The 18,773-nt window shown below is 53.7% G+C and overlaps 4 protein-coding genes across 4 annotated transcripts; 1 reads left to right on the top strand and 3 right to left on the bottom strand.

Moving 5' to 3' along the window:
- Window positions 1-607: 607 nt before the first annotated feature.
- On the bottom strand, window positions 608-3,551 carry HER10_EVM0004701 (FAD dependent oxidoreductase). The gene is made up of 3 exons (XM_035474335.1): window positions 1,478-3,551; window positions 1,184-1,427; window positions 608-1,102 (listed from the first exon to the last, which is right to left on the bottom strand). Exons 1-3 carry the CDS (start codon window positions 2,316-2,318, stop codon window positions 832-834), a joined length of 1,356 nt encoding a protein of 451 aa, XP_035329246.1. The 5' UTR covers window positions 2,319-3,551; the 3' UTR covers window positions 608-831.
- Window positions 3,552-6,212: 2,661 nt separating this feature from the next.
- On the bottom strand, window positions 6,213-9,033 carry HER10_EVM0006179 (uncharacterized protein). The gene is made up of 3 exons (XM_035475771.1): window positions 7,343-9,033; window positions 6,812-7,279; window positions 6,213-6,764 (listed from the first exon to the last, which is right to left on the bottom strand). The coding sequence occupies exons 1-3, from the start codon at window positions 7,660-7,662 to the stop codon at window positions 6,614-6,616; spliced, it is 939 nt and encodes a 312-aa protein (XP_035329435.1). The 5' UTR covers window positions 7,663-9,033; the 3' UTR covers window positions 6,213-6,613.
- Window positions 9,034-13,118: 4,085 nt separating this feature from the next.
- Window positions 13,119-17,888, top strand: HER10_EVM0011942 (uncharacterized protein). Its single transcript, XM_035481350.1, has 4 exons — window positions 13,119-15,028; window positions 15,198-15,590; window positions 15,641-16,776; window positions 16,835-17,888. Exons 1-4 carry the CDS (start codon window positions 14,719-14,721, stop codon window positions 17,003-17,005), a joined length of 2,010 nt encoding a protein of 669 aa, XP_035330156.1. The 5' UTR covers window positions 13,119-14,718; the 3' UTR covers window positions 17,006-17,888.
- Window positions 17,305-18,489, bottom strand: HER10_EVM0002450 (uncharacterized protein; the record flags this gene model as incomplete). Its single annotated transcript, XM_035472161.1, has 2 exons — window positions 17,305-18,067; window positions 18,152-18,489. The coding sequence occupies 2 exons, from the start codon at window positions 18,487-18,489 to the stop codon at window positions 17,305-17,307; spliced, it is 1,101 nt and encodes a 366-aa protein (XP_035328991.1).
- Between the last annotated feature and the right edge of the window lie 284 nt (window positions 18,490-18,773).

Here is an 18,773-nt window from a genome sequence, read left to right as displayed (position 1 = left end):
CTCAAACAACGTGGATAGGTTGTCGATCCGGCTCCCCCTTTTCCTCTCAAGGAACCTGCCACCCGATCTGTTTACCAAAAACCGCGACCCATACCCCGGCACACTGCACCCGCCTCAAAACCATGCAAGTTGCAAAACAACACCCACCAACACCAACATAAAGAAAAAAACCTGTTCTTAAGCGGTCCACTAAGGTACGGTGGATGACATTCTCGGAGTACAGAACGTCAAGAAGGGGAATCAGAACGGCACGGTAGTGCCTGGGCTTACCAAACCAACCAAGCCACTGGGACAGAATGAAGCATGTTTGGTTCAGGCATGCGAATCCGGCTGGGCTGGGCTGGCCAGCCTTCGGCAAACCCGACGTCTTGTGACTGCAGATCGGCACGTCTTCACATTGGCGGTTCGGGATGCCGATGACAGTGAAGCCCATCTTTCTGTTGGAGACGGCCAAGGGTCATGTACTGATACCTTCCAAGTTGGTGACACTATTTCGCAATAAGAAAGCAAAAGCCAAAAGAAAACAATAACGCGTATTGTTACTACCTGCCAATACCCCCCAGATGTGATAATCCTCGTCATGATGCCCGCATGCGTTATGCCGTGTATCCCCCCAATGCCCTGTGCCGGATGCAAGAATAAGTTATCAATGCAATTCCCATCCCAACCCGCCACCCCGCGGCACAGGATGCACCTCGTCTAATAACGCCAGCAATGCATGTATGTATCCATCATCATCATCATCATCATCGTCGTCGTCGTCGTCATCATCTTCTTCTTCTGTCTCAATCCCTAGACAATCGAAGTCATGAGGTGAAAGCCAAGATGAAATCAGCATTCAAGCTTCTCGCCCTTCATCCACTCCCCCAAGTCTCCCTCGATATCATACGTGGCGTTGGCGACCTGTCCCCCAGGCTTACGGTCCCAGGCCCACATGTCGGCGTACTCGGCCTCGAGCTTGCCATGCATCATCTTGACGACGTACTCGCCAATGACGGGAAAGAACTTCCAGGCGTGGAACGAGCCGCCCGTCGCAACGTAGAGGTTCTTACAGCGGGAATGAGGGGAAATAAGAAAGTCGTGCCCAGGCGTGGTCGCGTCCCTGTTGTGTTGTGTGGCGGTGTAAGCATATCTCGGGCCGAGTTTTACGGGTGATACGATGGCAGCAACAGGGGAGACTTACCAGCAGACGCGGTACTTTTCAATCACTTTGCTGTCCATCTCGTCTCCGTAAAGACCTTTGAGGGTCTTGCGAGCTTGCTCCTTGAGGCGCTCGGGAACTCCATCTTCGGTCCACTCAGTGAGACTTGAAGACGACGGTGCGAGTGACATGGTCTTGCCGGTCATGGCGTGAAACTGGTGATATGTAAAAGCCATGTCACAGTTGAACTTGAGTGTTCCATCCGGAGTCATGGACATGGACTCGCCTGGTTTCTTGTCAGTATCAGCACTTATAACAACAGTTCAAGTGACTCACCTTTGACCGAGGGAATACGGTTCTTGAGCACGGGAATGCCCTCAAACTTGTCCTTGTGCGCCCCCTGAACGCTGGTAGTGAAGCTCACCGCACCGGTAGCAACGACTCGATCTCCAGCGTGGAGCTCCTTCCGCTCAGGGGCACTCTCCAAGAGTAGCGAAGAGGTACGAGCACCAGTGCAGAGCAACACGATGCCCTTGACCTCGTGTCCGTTGTCCAGTCTGACTCCGGTGCAGTCTCCTTCGCTGTTGAAGAGCAAGCTCGTGACCTCGGCCGTGATGAGCTTGGCTCCTTCGTCGATCACTCTCTGGCGGGCAGCTTCGAGAGCATTGGCCGCCTCGAACCAGCCGCACTGAGGGTTATACCTCACCCGGTCGAGTCCCTCAAAGTCGGCCGTGGCAAAGGCAGGCCATTCGGCTCGCACCTCGTCAGGAGTCATCCATCTGGCGCCAGACTCGTGGCCGAGGATGCGATGAACATCCTGAGCCTTGTCGTTGTGGTTCTTATCCTTGTTATTGTGAGGTTCAGCACGGATCATGCCGACTTGGTGGAAGAAGGGGTTCCAGAAGGAGTCAGTCTCCCAATACCTCAAGGCCTCGATGGCCAGCTTCGCGTAAGGCAGGTTTGGGTAGTCATTCCTCCCAATCTTGGAGATGTCGTGGGACGCTGCCTTTGGATTGGCGAGGGCGGTAGGGTCAATGAGAACGATGCTGCAGTCAGGCTTGTATTTACGTAGCCAGATGATCGTAGAGAGGCCAAAGATGCCTCCTCCAACAACGATGTAGGTTTCCGACTTGACGCCGGTGCCCTGAGGGGCTGTGAATAGCGATGACTTGGCCATGATATGTTTTTCTGGTAATGTAATCGGCTTCTGCAAGCTGACTGTAACTGACACGAGGGAGATTTCACATCACTCCGGGCACGGCTCGAGTCTTTATATAGATAAACATGTCAGCATCTTGAAGACGGAAAGAAGTGAGAAAAGAGCAACGCATTATCCACAAAGGGAGAATGTTTGATACACACGCCTGTGCCTACGTCTACGCCTCAGTGGCTTCTTCCGTCCATCCGTTTCTTCGTCGTCCACGGCTCAGGCGCGGATATCCGCTCTACTCCAAGGGACCCGCGCAGCAAGCACGCACGAGATTAGATGCCGACGTCCAACCGACCACCGATGGCACACGCCGTCCACTCGGGAATGGGCCGACGTTGACACTTGGATCTCCTAGGAAAACTCGCCATCATTCTTTCTCCCTGGGGGAGGGGAATCGTGCGGGAAATCAAGTGACCTGGAATGGCCTGACTCTGAATCCCTGGAGTGAGGATCTAGAGTGAATGGAGGCGGCTGGGCCCCGGGAAATCCCAGATGTACATGGTCATGGGCGCAGCGCAGCAGGAGCGCAGAAGGACGGGGTAATACGACTTGCATTCATTCGATGGAGCCATGCCGTGTGTGTCCTGTGTTGCTGTTGTTGGAACCACGGGAGTGAGTATACCCACGACAGCCAGGACACGACGTCGATTCGCATCCCATCATATCAGTAGAGGGTGGCGAAAAACCAGGAGAGTTCGGGTTAGACAGAAAGAAAGGGCGACGAAGGAGCAGAACGTCGCAACAGAAGCGGCGTATTCGTCTCGGGAGTGGCAGCAGGCGGCGCCGAGCTAGGTGAGACCAAACGAGGCGGCTCCCGGGGCACGGAGGGATCTGCGATCTGACAAGATTGGTATCCGTGGTGACATAGACAGTAGCGTAGTCTGGTGTAGGTAGGTAGTGAAGTGTAGCGTAAACCACGTTGAGATGGATGGTCGTTGCTTTGGGCTTGTGAGGTGAAGTGGTGTTGCGACTTGTCGATGCGAGAGTGTTGGAGGGGACTTTGGAGGGGGGTGCAGTAAGCGAGTAATGAAGGGGACCGGGGGGGTGGTTGCCGTCGAGGATGCGGGTCTTTCCAGGTTGCGCTTGCGGTTCCGCTTTCTTGTGGTCGTTGGAATCGAGCAAGGAAGCCACGATCTCAAAGGGTTGAAGTTGCCTTAGGTAAGGCAGCTGCCATGGGCCGTTGCCGCCATGGGCCATGGGGGAAAGAGGAGTGGAGTGGAGGAAGGAAGAGGAGGGTCAGGTCAACTGTCAGGGGGGAAGAAAGAAAGCAGCATCAGGGAGGTACGTACATCCTCAATAGTGACCCTACAAGTACTCCGTACCTAGATTGATATCCAGAACGGGCAGGGGTCTTGCCCATCGGTGCGGCGTGCCATGGGTATCCGTACACTAGGAAAGTGTTGCACCATGGCCCTGCCTTGTTCGTGACTGCCAAACTGTGCCCTGTATCCTCATTGGTCCGGCCTTTGTTCCTTTCCAGGTGACCAATCACAGCTCAACTGCTTCAACAACCTTACCCTTGGCTTCCATCAAGAACATCAACCCCCTAGCCTAGCGTTCTTTTCTCAGCCAGAGAAGACCAGGATCAATGATATCTCGACAAATGTTCAAGACCCAGCCCAGCTGACTATCTAATTCTACTCCCGTCCCCCGTGCTCCATCCCTTACTCTTAAGCCTGCAACGGGGAAATGCTCAAGACGCCAGGAAACGCCTAGGGCGGGACAACAACCCTTGAAGATTCTCCATATCACTAACGCAGGTCACGACGAATCCAGCGTCGTGCGATTCGTACCGCTGATGGATACTCAACAACTCCATCCCAAGACCAAGAAGTACCCACGAGGGGGGGTTTCCATTCCTCCTCGGAAGTCTGCTCTCCTCGAGTTGAGGTGGTAGTCCATCCACTTCTTGCCTCAAACTAGGACAAGAGCACTCGCTCATTTGTTCGACGTACGCAGTCTTGAGTAAGGTTAGTCGTAGCGATGGGTGTCTAGATAGCAAACTTGCGAGTTGCATACCTACACATAATTCAAGACTCTTTCCGGACATCGCTCCTCTTCCGGATGGACTGGCCGTTTTCTCGTTGCTTTTACCGTTGTGTTTTTGGGGGGTGGTGTTGGGTTCAATTACCTCACTCGAGTAGCAGTAGCAGTAGCAGTGAATACCTTAGTTGCCTGACTGTGTTTCCCAAAATACGCCATGTTCCAGCTTTCTACTGAAGCGGGATTCTTGCCGTAGCTTCCAATCGAAAAGACGTGTTGGTCAATCCCTTGCTCTCTATCTCTCTGTGCCAGTCTTTCCTTCTCCCGCTGTCTTGCAGTCACTCTCCTCTTCTCCAGCGACCGCCAAGAACCAACTTTCTCACGTCTCTGGCGCGCTTCTGGCGAAGGGGGGCCACCAGCGCCTCAAACTCGATCGACTGCATACCCATCCCTACCAGCAATTCACTTCAGTCAGCATGGCCGATTTTCAAGATACGGGTTCCCAGGCTCATTAGAAATACCATGTTCCATCAAAATCCATGGCCAAGCCTAGGCACTTTCCTACTGCGGTGTCTTGCTGCCGTGCGCCACCCATCATCTCTCCCCGCGCTAAAGTGTAAAGGAACGAGAGAAAAAGTCTCTTCCTTCCAACCAACTAACTCTCACACTCTCTCTGTCTGTTCTTTTACCTGGTGCGGGTGCCTTGTATCCTTCCCTCCCACGTTTTGCTGCATTTGCCTCTTTCTCTCTGCGGCGTCTGTCGTTCTCGTATATTTCCTCTCCCCCCTTTCCATCCTACCTTACCTCAATGATCTGACATGACAGTCTCACCCCCAATTCGAGAAAAGGGCGCATGTCAGAAGGCGAGGCAATCGCCTCTGTGAAACCAACCCCATCATAGATGCTTTGCCGCCCTCCCGTGTCCAATCGCTTGTAAATGAGTGCAGGTGCAATTGCATGTAAGGGTTCGGAAACTGTAGTGAACCCAGGCCCTTTTTTTCGTACATCTCCTTCGGGTGACGATCTGCCCACGAGGTGTCGTTGCACCAGGCTTCGCCAGCGTCCTTTTCCCGTACGACACGACATATGATGACAGACAGGCATTTGCTCCGTAAGGTAGCCAGCCCTTCCTCTCCTGCCTCTCCTGCCTTGCCATGCCTGGCCCCCGCCCTCCCCGACCAAGCCTGCAAGGTCCAGAATTCACAACGGGGGAGGGGAGGCACCACACAAGCTGACGCCCACGGCACATCTCCCGCTTAGTTTTGACTGTGTCCCAGTCACCCTTCCACCAGGTTCTGAGCCGTCTTGCCGGTCCACGTCCTGGCATCTCATCATGCCGGCAGTAGTACAGTACGAATATGCCTGCCCGCCATTTTCCCTTCTAAGATTGTTTGCTTTGCGCATGCCAGTCCCAGAACCCCGTCTTGAAGCGTTTGAAGGATTTCCGCAGTAAGCGGAAACTAATCAGGAACCTGGTAACACTCGTGATAATAATACCACAGCTCAGATACAGAATATCGACGTCGACGATTTCTCCCTCAATGAGTCAGTATCTGCCAGGTTTAACCGGCAGGCATGTCTACCCACCTAGACTCTTTCGTGACGACCTTGGCCCAACGCCTTTCGGCTGCCATCTTTGATGGCGCCCGCATGAGATTGTCCATGTTTCACTGTCACACCGCAAAGCCCAAAGAATTACCAATCGGCATCTCCTGCAGATGTTGCCGACTGGAACGTTTCCTCCGTCCGCTGTTTGTTGGACTCCTTCCGAGTTTTCTTCGAAAGACGGCGCAGCGCAAGGATACAGAGACTTGTCCAATAAGCGGGCATAGGTTTCTTCGCCAACAGAATGATATTTGGCGACCAACATCGATCGTAGTCCGTGAGACTTTGTGCACGCATTTCCGTGCAAATGTTTCATAGGTGGGCTAAACCCTCAGGTACTCTCTCATACAGCAGCCAACCGCCCAGTAGTCAAGAACCAGACTGCTCTGACCAACCAGTTCTCCCATGCAAGGCGCATCATGTGCGCGTCCCAATCCAAAATGACTGTCGCTGACCCCTGCCAACATGAGAGTAATGATACATTGTGCTAGCCCAACGCCGTGGAATGCTTGTCCCTTATACCAAGCAAGAAGAAGAGAGAAAAAACCGCTATTGCCCCCAATCATCATGTCGTGTTGTAAATGGAATTTGCTCTGTCTGCCCCGGATGCTGTCCCGGTCGCTGGTCCGGAATTCAACCCGGCTGCAGACTAATTCATGAGCTGAGATGCAATACTACCTTCGAGCCCCAGGCAACGGTAAGGGCTGGTCGTGCTTGACATTTTGCTGATGCCGAACTAACTGGTCCTTCCTGGCGAACCCGTCTTTATTTGGACACCCTGGTAGTTGGCACTTGTGAGGTTTGGAATGCTTCTGCAAGTGTTGCCTGCTCCTATTAGCGTTGAACTCAGAAATGGGAGCCAGCCGTCATACCTGTACATGCAGTTCCGGTGAAAGATTTTGGGTCCCCCGTTGATATTTTGACCCCCTTTTTGACACGTCCTCCAGTAAGGGCACCTGTACTCGCCCTTACCTCTGTGTCGAAGAGAGTCCATATCCACACGATTCGGGTTCCTCTCGTCCGAGTCGTCCACATCCAAGACATCGTCATCCTCCTCTTCGTCTTCGTCATGTGGAGATGGTGGGCTGGTTGATCGTCTGTCACCATCAGACGGATGATAGGTGCGCGAGCTGTCAGAAAATGATGCTTGAGATCCCACCGCAGAGAACCCTGTTGTCGAGCTCGATCCTAAAACGGAAAATGACGACCTGGAGCTGGAGTCCGAAGCCATAGGGTGTTGTCTGTACTCTGGAAGATATCTGTTTTGATGTGGTGGAGCTGCACGATCTCTGATGGTCTTCAGATTGCCCGCACTGCTGTTGATTTCTTCCTTCATATTGCTAAAATGCCGTCAGCATTGTGCACCTCCCACGGCCAGACGATAGAAAAGTATTTGTACGTACTTTAGCATTTTGTGTTGAGTTTTTGCGAATTCCAGAATGCCCATGTCATTGAACCCATTAGCGCGGTACGCCTGGTCTACGAGATTGTGGCCGGTCGATTCCAAGCGCTCTTTCGTCAGGTAGTCGTCGGTGAACTTCTTGAAGGCATCAAACACATGCATCGTGACGTCTGCCATGTACGCCAATTCGCCTTCTCTCTGACTGTGCCGCGGAAAGGTCTTTCTGAATTCATCGAATATGGCCGTGAACATCATAAGAGCCTCCGTCTCCCGGTTGACGGCCTTCTCGGGGTTGAGTAACGAGTTGATATCGAGAGGCATGTTGGAAATGGTGGCGCGGCCCGAAGCATGAACTCAGTTAAGATGGTGCCTGTTCGTGGATGGTCGTGAAGTATATCGTGCCAAGTTAAAACAGCAGGTTAAAATGGTTGAACTTGTCGTTTGGAGCGAGCGTTACGGTGGAATATCGAGACTTTGATGTTGAAGTGAGGACCGGTGGTGACAGCAGTTCAGCAAACCATTTCGAAGCAGACCAAGTGGGTCTTTGTGGAAGAAGGCAAGCTTGGTGATGCTGGCCAGGCCAAGGAGGGATTAACAAGGAGTCGAGAGTTGAGACGTTGTGAGAGTGCAAGCGTTGGCGTTGGCGTTGATGGAGCTAGAGAAGTGCTAGAGGTAACGTCCCGGTCACAACTCAGGAAAAGTTTGTAGGATTTGGGCAGGGGAAAGTAGAACTTGGAAGATGGAGACGGGTGGAGAGGGGGTTGAATTGAACAAAGTGACGGGGGAGGGGAAAGAGAAAAGAGATAAGACCCGAGTCTAGCAGAAACACACGAGGGACGGCGGATAAGGCCAGAGGAGAAGCTAAGGTAAGGGAGCGAGCGGTTGAAGGCAAGGAGAAAGAGAGAAAGAGAGAGAGGGGATCAGTCTGATGGATGGAGAATGACAATCGACGGGGCGAGGCCGGGGGGGAGGGGAGCGGCAGACGGCCAAAAAGCGGATCTCAGGCTGGCACGGGGGGGGCAACGGCTCGCCGAGGACGCAGCAAGCATGCAATGGCGCGTTGGCGACAGCGATGATATTGGCGAGAGGTGCGTGTGAGGAAATGAAGATGAGAGAGTGGTGGTGAATCCTCCAAGTAGCTGCAGATGCGGTCTCAGTCGTAGTGCCAGTCCCTTGCCTCGTTACGCCCGTAGGAACCGGTCAAGCAGAAGAGCCCAAAATCCCAGGGCCGGACTCAGGGCTCAGGGCTCAGAGGAGAGAGAGGAGCCTGAGAGGGGTGGGAGAAGAGATGGAGAGGGGGCAATGATGAAAAGCCTGAAGGAGGAGTCTTGGTAGACGGAGGGGGGCAAGACACGACACGAAAGAGGAGAGCATGACATGGCGAGTGAGGCAAGTAGAGGATCCCGCTGCCGCTGCCGCTGCCACTACCGCAGAACGTGAGAGGAAGTGAAAAGTGGAGGAAGAGAAGAAAAAGAACGAGGCCATCCGTGAGGAGAAACCGGAGTGGCATTCTGCATGTTTCTTCTGCATGTCTAAGACGGAAGGGGTGCAAGGGCCAATGGTGGGTTGACGGTTGGCTTCGCGTGGGTGGTGGATAAGCAGACCGAATGTAAGCAGCGGGAGACAAAAGAGGGAATGGGTGCGACGCAGCAGTGGCAGGAGCGACGCAGCGGCGGGAAGAAGCAATTGTGCGGCTCGAGGCAGGGCAAATTCGGGGGGGAAGGAGGGGGCCCAGAACGCGGCCGATCTGAACGAGAAGTTCGAATGTCCAGAGCATCCGTACAGACTGGAGTCTCCATACCTAAGCGTGCTAAGGTACCTTGCGGCGTGGGAGTGGATGAGAGACATGGACGAGGGGGGGTGCGGGCAGGCACCGTTACCGGGACCCATAAGGCAGGTTGACCGGGTGGGGATCATGGAACCCAAGGCACGGCCGCAGGGAGACCATGAAAGATACCTTACCTAGGTGCCTCACTTTACCTTACTTTAGGTAGGTACATAACTTGGAGTGAGGAAAGTACGGAATACTTCACTACCTTAGTGTACTGCCTTATCCTTCCATTTTGAAGTAACGGAAGGCGACAATAGATGACAGGCAGGACCGTCTGGTAGTTGAGGTGTCCTTGTCAATATCTTGGGTATCGTATGGGAGGTGTAGGCAGGCAAATCACAGTCTTCCTTCTCCTTCAAGTTGAAAGATGTCAGGAAGAAGAAAGAGCGGTGTCAGTCACGGTGGTGAGGATGGCACTACCTATCCTCGCACTAACTATCTGGATGGGTGTTACAGCATAAGATAAGTTGGGAGTTGGAAGCATGTCAACATCTACGCCTTTGTGGACGTACCAGACGTAGCCTGATGAAATCGTAATGACAAGCCATGGGGACCCGGGGCTTGTCCGAAGGGTGGGTGCCCATCCGAACGCCGGTTGGTGGCATCTCGATGATGTCGATCAGCATGTTGGGAGCTGCTGGTGCTAGAGCCGGTGCCGGTGCCGGCGCGGATAGCGACCAGACCGTTGGTACCGCTTCTGTTGGTTGCGCGGCTTTGCCGAAGTGGTCAAGGTCAAGGCCATGAACATGGTCTGAGTGATGAAGGTCATGATGATGTCCACGATGGCGAAAGTGGCACCTGGCAGACGCCTCAGATCAGCAAGGGTTAAGGGTTATGGCCGCGGATAGATGGGAGACAAAGAAAGATATGAGGATCCAGGAAGGGCATGGAAGATGAAGCAAGCTGGGAAAGAATGTAATTATTGCCCAACTGCAGCGTACTAGAACTGGAAATGAGGTACGGATACCATCCGTCGACCAGGATAAGGCATTTCTAAACTGCTCTAATCTTGCATGAGAAAGAGAAAAGATGTGCTGCAGGTGATAATAATTGTGGTTGCAACTTGCCAGACCCTTTTTACTCCGTCGGGATCCGTACGGACATTGGGCGCTTGTCTGCCCGTCTGCCAGGTTGGTATCCGTACATATTTTGGTGCATGAGGGATCGGCAATCCCTCCCCACGTCGTATCTTTCGGAGAATCGTGCAGTTTAATGAGAATCGAGGTAAGAAGAGGGAAAAGAAAACATGAAGGTAGTGAAATAATGGAAGATCAAGGTACCATGCATGCCACGATCCCCTCCCCTGAACTTCATGGACGGCGGTCAGGTCATGGAACTTGAAAGGTCAGGCCAGGGTCGGGAAAGCAGGAAGAGCGTGGGGCGGGCGGGTGAGGGTCCGAGGGATGAGGTGAGGTGGAGGAAAGTTGAAGTGGGCACCGCAAAAGCTGCAAGGACAGAAACGAATACTGGGGAGCTGGTGAGCTGTGAGCGAACTGTAAAGCGGCAAATACCCATTTCACAATTGTTGCTGGGCGCAGCGCCGCAGACTTGCAAGTTGCCCGCTTGCTGCAGCATTGATCGGTTGGTTCGATTTGCAACATTGGACCAGGGAGAAATGCATGTGCAAGCGAATGGGGAAAGGTCTGCCTCACAAAACCCATGTCTACAGACTGGCACACTAACAGATTACAGTAGGCAGGTGGATGCAGGTCGTTGGTGGCGGGGAAAGAGGGAGGGGGCACAGTTGGGAAGCCACGCTAGCGAGGGATACCTAGTGACAAGTTCGACATGGGTAAGATGGGGAAGGGGGGCACCATCAAATAAGGTACTTGGCGACTTCGTACCTACACGAAGGAAGGAGGGGGAACACCAAGGGTAAAGATCGGCCTCGAAAGGTACCTCCCTTCGTCGTTCAACAAGCTCTGGCAGCCACCAAGTTGGCAAGACTCAAGAGTCCCGTCGCTTCCTTGTCCAGCATTCCTGCCTCGCTCATGTTCCCTCCTTCTTGCTACGCTTTATTTTTCTTGCAGATACCCTCAGGTTCTTTCATTCTCTAAGGTAAGGTACCTCCCTGGAGGCTGGTGCTTCTTCACCTTGTCGCGTCTTGCTGGTCCCCCATGGGTCCACCACTCGTGACTGCACAATTTGGGAAAATGCGTTGGGTATGATTCTCCTGCTGTGCCACAAAGACAGTCCACTTGTTCGATTTCTCCTTCTCGAGAACGTGCGGGTTTCTGCTTTCTTGACAACCTGCCCACCTACATGCCATCCATTCCATCCTGATCTTACCCGCGCGTGGGACTCACTCGGGCGATTTTCCATCGTAATCCATCATCATCTTGCTTCCTGGTTGACAAAGAACGACACGAACAATTACCTGACCGCGCATTCCCAAACACGCGCCTCCCAGGGTCCGGAGTTGTCGAATTAAGCTCACCCCCCGACCCCCGACTTAGAGTTCGCCTGGCGTGACATGCGCACGCAGCAAGGACCACTTTCACCCGAAGTTGCAGTCCGTCGCAGTCGCCGTCGCAGTCTTCTCTTGTCCGTCACCGCTCCGGCGCCCACGTCCAGTCACCAGTGGAGATCCAGCTCCAGCTCCAGCATCTGCTGCGTGTGAGGTCTGAGCCCGATCAGATATCCGTACCTTGCCTTGGTGACGGGAGGAAAGAATCTGGCATCGCTACTGCCCGTGTCAGGTCGTTGTCGCCTCCTTCTTCCTCTTGTCTCTTTTGCCCGCCTTCACCACAATCTCCGCCTCCGCATCGCCCTCCTGTTCCTCAACGCCATCCTTTTTGACTCCTTCCTCAGAGGACCTAACCAGGATAGGTACCTTTCTACCTGCCTTGTTAACCTACCTAAGGTACCTACCTGGGGTAAGATTCGGTATCGAGGCGGGACCTTCCATTCCTGTCCTTGACGTCAAGATCAAAGTATTCGGGTAAGTAGATGATCACCCATCTAATTCGACCGCCCGCCTCAGTCGCTTCCTTCCCGGTCCTGTCTCTTTCCTCCGACTGCTCGTGGAGTTTGTCAAATCACATCGCTCAGTCGTCTTCTCGGAGGTGGTCCCGATGCTTGATGCCAATTGAGACACACGTGTTGGGTCACACCTTCCTTCAGATGATGTTAGCTGCTTGGGCACCGCAGTCGGTGTGCCCTCCCTCGATGGGACATCCACACGCAAGCTTACACACACACACACACACACACACACATTTTTTTTTTTGGGTACCCATCTCTTGAGTCTTGCTTTCTCCTCATTCAAGGGATCGAACCCCGCTGCTTCGACCGTTCCTTCTTCGTCTCTTCCCTTTCCCCTCCCCCACCGTCCTTTTCTCGCTTCCACGCCAATCCAGGTGCAGACGTGGGCAGAAGGAATGTAAAAATCGCGTCACAGTCGCAGACACGCTAAGGCAAGGCAGACAGGGCGACCTATCGCGGTGTAACGATAACTTTGCCTTGTGCAACCCGAACAGACCAGCTGCCAGCTTACATGACCATTACTTGAGGGTATTCGGCTCTACGGCTACTGCGTCTACATTGCACCATTTGTCGGTACGGGGTATCATACGTACCTGACCACGCAAATCCTGCGCTTCGTTCTGTGCCAGGTACGAAGCCTATACAGGTCACTCACCTAGCATCTCATCTCGTCTTCAGCTCCGTCCGTCTTGTCTCGCAGCGTCCCATGCGGGCAAGCCGTCAGACTACCTATCCGACGAGCGGGAAGGTCCCAGTGGGTTGAAACTCTAAATCACGGACTCGACGCCAAATCAAGACACGTCCGGCACATCAGGTCATTTGACAAGCCTCAATTGCACACTGTCGCTTCCACGTCGCGCCTCGCCCTTGTCTTTCATTCTAGGCGCAGCGCTATCCACACATTGAGGGGGCTCCCGCTGTCTCTCCCGTCCGCTCCAACATCAGGTCCAACAACGCCGTGGTCGTCTTGCCTGAATCCACAACAAACGACTAGAGTAAACTAAGATACTTCTAGACGAGACATACTAGCAGAGACAACATTCCGTCGCGCGCGGGAGACACGCCGGGCCCCGTCCGCCCCATGCTTTGCAAGCCAAGCCCAAAGACGTTGAAACAGCGCATTCAGGGTTCACTCGGCGAGTTGGCAATTCGATCATACTGACCGATACCCAATTACCTCCCATCATCTGGAATCTAAGGTTCCGAAACGACGGCTGCTAGATCGAATCGCCCGTTGGACGGACGTTCACCCGAAAATTGAGCATCCAGTAACATCGTCCCAATTCCACCCGCCTCGTTAGCCAGCATTCCAACTTGTCTTGTCTCAGCAAAATACCGCACTTACTCGATACCCTTCTTCGGTACCTATTCCTCCAAAATTCATAGCAGCCAGCAGCCAACATTTCAGTTCGTAGGCGGATTCGTTCGGCAAAGAACGGGCCAAATACAAGGAAAAAAGGACAACGCAGACTTCTCGTGTCCGACTGACTCTGGCTCTGACCATCCTCCAGTCCAAGTGGAGCCATCACCAAGAACTACCAAACTAAATTAGAGCACCAACACCTTGGTTCCGTTCAGTCCGTACTCCGTACTCCGTACCGTCGACAGCACGCACCTTGCACGCAGGACGAGTCCACGGCGGAGTCGACCACTTGGAGTTACACTCGCACGTCGCGGCGTGTGTACTCACAACTTTGCTTGCTCTGTGCCTCTGAAAACTACCATCCGAGTTCCCATTCCGTCACCCGATCCCCCGTCCACTCGACCAAGTTTTGTGGAAGTTTCTTGTCTCTTGTCTCTTGTCACTTGCAGATTGTCGCGTTGCCTCATCTGCCACCCCACTCCATTCCTCCTACCTTCCACAGCTACCTTGGCTCTTTCTCATTCGCTTCCATTCCCGTTCACATTTCCTCCTTACTTTATCTCGAGGCAGGCAAGTGCACGAACATTGGTCTCCACCTCTTCCCTCAGCTAGCGGGCGCGGGAAGGCATCCTGAGTTCACCCTGACAGTAGCGCGTTGCTAGGGCCTGCTGCTGGTCGTTGCTAGAATCTCGTCCGCTCCTGTCGGCCGGTCGCTCAGGTGCTGGTGGCAGGTGCTACCGTGCTGGTGCTGTTCTCTCCTTTGGGCCCATCTTTCCTCCTTAGGACCCACCTCACCCGACCCGACCTGCACCACGTCCACGCTTCCTTCCTCCCATCCCTGGAAGCTCGCGCTAACGTTAACCGCCCCGTTGTCTCCACTTTCCGCATCTGATCCCTTACCTTAGCCTCCTAGCCAAGGTATACCCGGTCGCGTCCCACACCGACCTCACCTCTCCCCCTGGCCCTGTCGTGGACCACAGACGTGGGACTTCGCTGCGCTCCCTCCACCTCTATCCACTTTTGAATATCAAACTATCGCACCCGGCACCCGTGCACACACTCCCCCACGACCTCGTTTCCTCCTTTCTGGACTGTGGACAGACCTGGGCACGCTGGTCTCGTGTATCCATCCGGACAAAGTACATGCCTTTGGGCATCCCGTGTTCCGTGCTGCTTTCCGTCCCTCCCCGTCCAGGGCATGCTTGGTGCGACAGTCATGGCTACTAGGCCGCGGAAGAGAAGCCAACCCATGGACGAGGACCCTCCTCTCTTTTCCTATTCAACAGCCTCCGCTTCTGTCCCTACAACTACACCTTCATCGACGCCTGCTTCTACACCCTCGCCTGGAGACAACAACTCCAACATCAATGCCCAGGATTCCCTAATATGGAGCCCGGTAGGAGACTCCGAGTTTCCATGGTTCTCTCATGGAGCCAACACTCCCCGGCAAAGACTTCGACTGTCTAAACCCCGTGAGGATAACCAACCCCTGGCACGATCAAAGTCATGTAAGCTGGACGGAGTTCTTTACGTATCCTGAGCCGCCTGTGCCGCTCCCGTCCAGTATCGTGGGATTCCTGGGAGACACGAGAAGGGATGGGAGAAGAAGGCATAGATGATGATAGCACAAGGTCTTGGGAACTGTTGCCGACGAATCCTTGACTAACAACAAACTAGCAACCCCTGAGCCCTCGACGACTTCGACCAGACATGGGGCACTGTATGGCCCACCAGTCTCTCCTCACCCACCGCCAGATGTGATTTTCTCTCCGCGACTTCCTACTATAGAGGCCGACTCGGCGGAGGATTTGGACCTCACGAATCCCTTCGAGGATAACGCCGATGATGCGGATCGTCTCGTCCTGGGCAAAAGCCGTATTCAGGCCGGAACTATTATTGATGGATACATCAAGTTCCACAACGGCAAGTCGAGGCCAGCCAACCTACCGCGTCGACAGGCGGCGATACAACCGTCTGATCCCCAGGCTCTCCTGTCAGAATTATGTTCTCAAACGTTCTTGTTCGAGGCAGGCCTTGAAGACAATTGTGACAAAAATCTCTTCCAGTTTTGTGAGTCTCGGTACACCTGGTCGACATGGAGAATGGCTAACATTCTCAAGACGTCAAGGCATGGTGTTCTGGTCGGAGTGTCCTCCACAAAACCAACTGCTGGCTAGTTAACATACCCCGGATAATGAAGGACAGCTCTTGTGTCAAGCACGCGATGCTCGCGCTTGCTGGAACATATGTCCTCGACTACCAACCCGAAGAGAGCATTCGACAGGTAGTCAATGCACACTATAAGCGAGCCGTCCTACTCTTGACGATGGCTTTGAGAGAGGAGGCTCGGAACCCTAGTCCCACGGAACACGAGTCAAACAGCCTGATTGCCGCCGTGACGCTGCTAAACATGATCGATGTTGTGTCCCCAGAGCAACGTCGGCCGCCGAGTGCGGTTCCTCGTTGGCTAGAAGGTGCTCGCCTCGCTTGTCGTTTGCTGGATAAGTCGGATCCGGGTCATCGCTTCTGGGTACCCTCCAACATTCAGCCTTCCGACATGCAGATGGGCAACATGATCATCGCCGCCAGGGCCGCCATCATAGCCCTTCCCATGGCTCCTCTTGATTCGAAAGACACAGAAGAGCGATTTTCTTGGCTGTGCCAGGGCACTGAGCCGGAGACTCGCAGGATACATGGTGGATGCGGCATGTCGCCGATACTTCTTTCTCGTTTCGCTCAAATTACACAATTAGCAGCATGGTTATGGGAGGACCCCAATAGCAACGATTTTCACATGAAATCGAGCAGCAAAATAGTCCGCCAAGATTTGGGCAGGTTGCATCAGTGGACACAGCCCGCCGCCGAGTCTCCGTCCTATTCGGCCACAACGCGATCGGATCAATCTCGAGATACATCGGACATACGCGCTATCGAAGATCGCATTATGCGAAACGATTTCGGCCTTGTGATGGACGCCGAATCTATGACGGAAGTAACGGCCGAAGCATGGCGTCTAGCAGCCCTCATCTACCTTCGCTGCCGCCTCGAGAGACTACCTCGTTCTCACCCAGACGTCGTGTCTGAGGTTGACCAGCTGGTGAAATGCATTGACATGATGCCAACCTATGGCACCTTCTTCACTGCGCAAGCTCCATTCTTCCCGGTCTTCCTCCTAGGAATAGTGGCCACGACAGAGGCACACAGCCTTTGTGCCCTGAACTGGTTTCAATCGGTCGTCAGCACCAGTTGTCGCTCGGTAAGTAAAGTCATGAGAATCCTGTAGTTGGTGAAAATTCTAACCAGAGATATCCCAGAGTGTTCCCCCTGCTTTCAACTCCCTTCTGCGTATCCGTCATTGGATAACGGCCAATGTTGACGACAACATTCCTTCCGACCTTCCTGACCTCATTTCAGAGCGACACTCCTGGTGGGAGCCACTTGTGGCGCACATTATTTCTACCGAAGGAACTTTGTGCTTGATATAGAGGAAATCTATAGGGGCATTGATGGCCCAACGTTTGAAAGACAGATGCATTTTCGCAGAATACTTCATGCTATTCATTCTGGAGCACTCTTTATTTGCAATTCTTGCTTTCTTATGCAAGTATTTGTTTCCTATCGTGCCTCTAAGGAAGCGAGTGCGCTTCCGTCATCTCGTCATGTTTCGAATCGTCCGTCCGCCTCCGAAAGAATTCCCCATCCTCACACTATGAGAGATCAGAACTAGGACCACACATCTGCCTCTATGTACATACAGTGTACCTGTATAGCTATCGAGAATGGCTTACTCCCCACGTACGTAGATGGCACTATCCGTCTCGTCAATGGAGTTCTCAATGGCAGCAGTGCGTATGAGGTACTGTCGCATGTCGGAACCCTCAATAGCCCACGACTTGACGACTTCGAGGCCCGCCTCGGCGCACATATTGTGTACATCCTCCTCGTTGCGCTTGTGAGCGTCGAACCAGTCGATTTCGAGACCCTGCTTCAGCGTCTTGCCCTCCTTCTCGGCAACAACATCGCGCTTTGCCTTGAGGAAGAAGCGGTGGCGCTTCTCGTCCTCCTCGATTTCACCACAGATATCCCAGTCCTGGGGCTTGAAGACATCCTCACCAAGGAGGACATTGGCATGGTTGAAGCCATTATGGAAGAATCTCTCAAACAAGGTGGGATGGGTGTGGTAAGCAGCCCAGACCTTGGTCGAGGTGACGTCGTGGCCGTCCATGCCGGCGAGGATGAGGTCGTCTGGGCGCATGAGGGCAGCCCACTCACGGAGTGAGGCGACAGCCTTCTTCCAAGGGTCGTTAAAGAGGACGGAACCCAGAGAGAGGAAGACTCGAGGGGAGGGTATGTCGTCACAGAAGGCGAGGCCTGCCTTGAAGTCGCCCCAGAGCCCTGCCATGCGGACGCTGCCAACCGCGTGCTCGGGTGCAAGGGCCTCGAGATTGCAGGTGAGGGAGTGTTTCGAGATGTCGAGGGCGAGGTATGTGGCATTGCGGCCGTGCTTGGCAAGTTCTTTCAGGAGGAAGTTGACCTTACGCATGTCACTGTATATGGAGGAAAGAAATCAAGTCAGCAAGTATTCATCACCGAAAGATATCCAGTATAGATAAGCAAGGGTCACATCTTACCCGGCTCCCAAGTCAATCATGGTGGCGTCGTTGGGGATATAAATGGTCGCCATCTCCTCGCTATTCTTCTCAAACAAGACCATCTCGTCGCGGGTCTGGTAGAACTCGGGGGTGAAGATGACTTCTGCCCAGATGGCCAGTCCCTCGTCGTTGTACAGCAGCTCGTCGGGCATGGTTGGGACCTCGACACTGCCGCCGACACCGGCATCTTCATGCTTGGCGGCGACGGTGAAGACGCTCCGGAGGTCCTCGAGGATGGTGGAGGACATGCTTCCGCCGCCGATATCGAGCACGCTGCCGTGAGCGGGCATGTTGGCCATTTTCGATTGGGATGCCATTGTTTCTTTTCCCTCTTCTTCTTGTGACTTGCAAAGGAGGTTTGAAAGGGGGGGCTGGCTTTGTACTGCAGGTTGCCGTCTTGGTTGCTGTTTCTTTCCGTTCTTTCCCGATGAGAATGGTGCGGGTTTCGAATGTCGGTGAGGAAGAAGGGCAGTTGATATGTGTCAAGGTAATGGCAATGTCAATGGACAGGAATGGTTTTGACTTTGTGTCGGTGTTCAAGTGGGATGATTGTAGAAGTTGATGAGTGTTCAATAAAAGGGAAGAAGCCCAAACGATGGAG

The sequence above is a fragment of the Colletotrichum scovillei genome (assembly GCF_011075155.1).
Source record: "Colletotrichum scovillei strain TJNH1 chromosome Unknown Contig00009, whole genome shotgun sequence".
Classification (NCBI taxonomy): Eukaryota; Fungi; Ascomycota; class Sordariomycetes; order Glomerellales; family Glomerellaceae; genus Colletotrichum; species Colletotrichum scovillei.
This window is presented reverse-complemented; position numbering and strand designations above follow the sequence as displayed.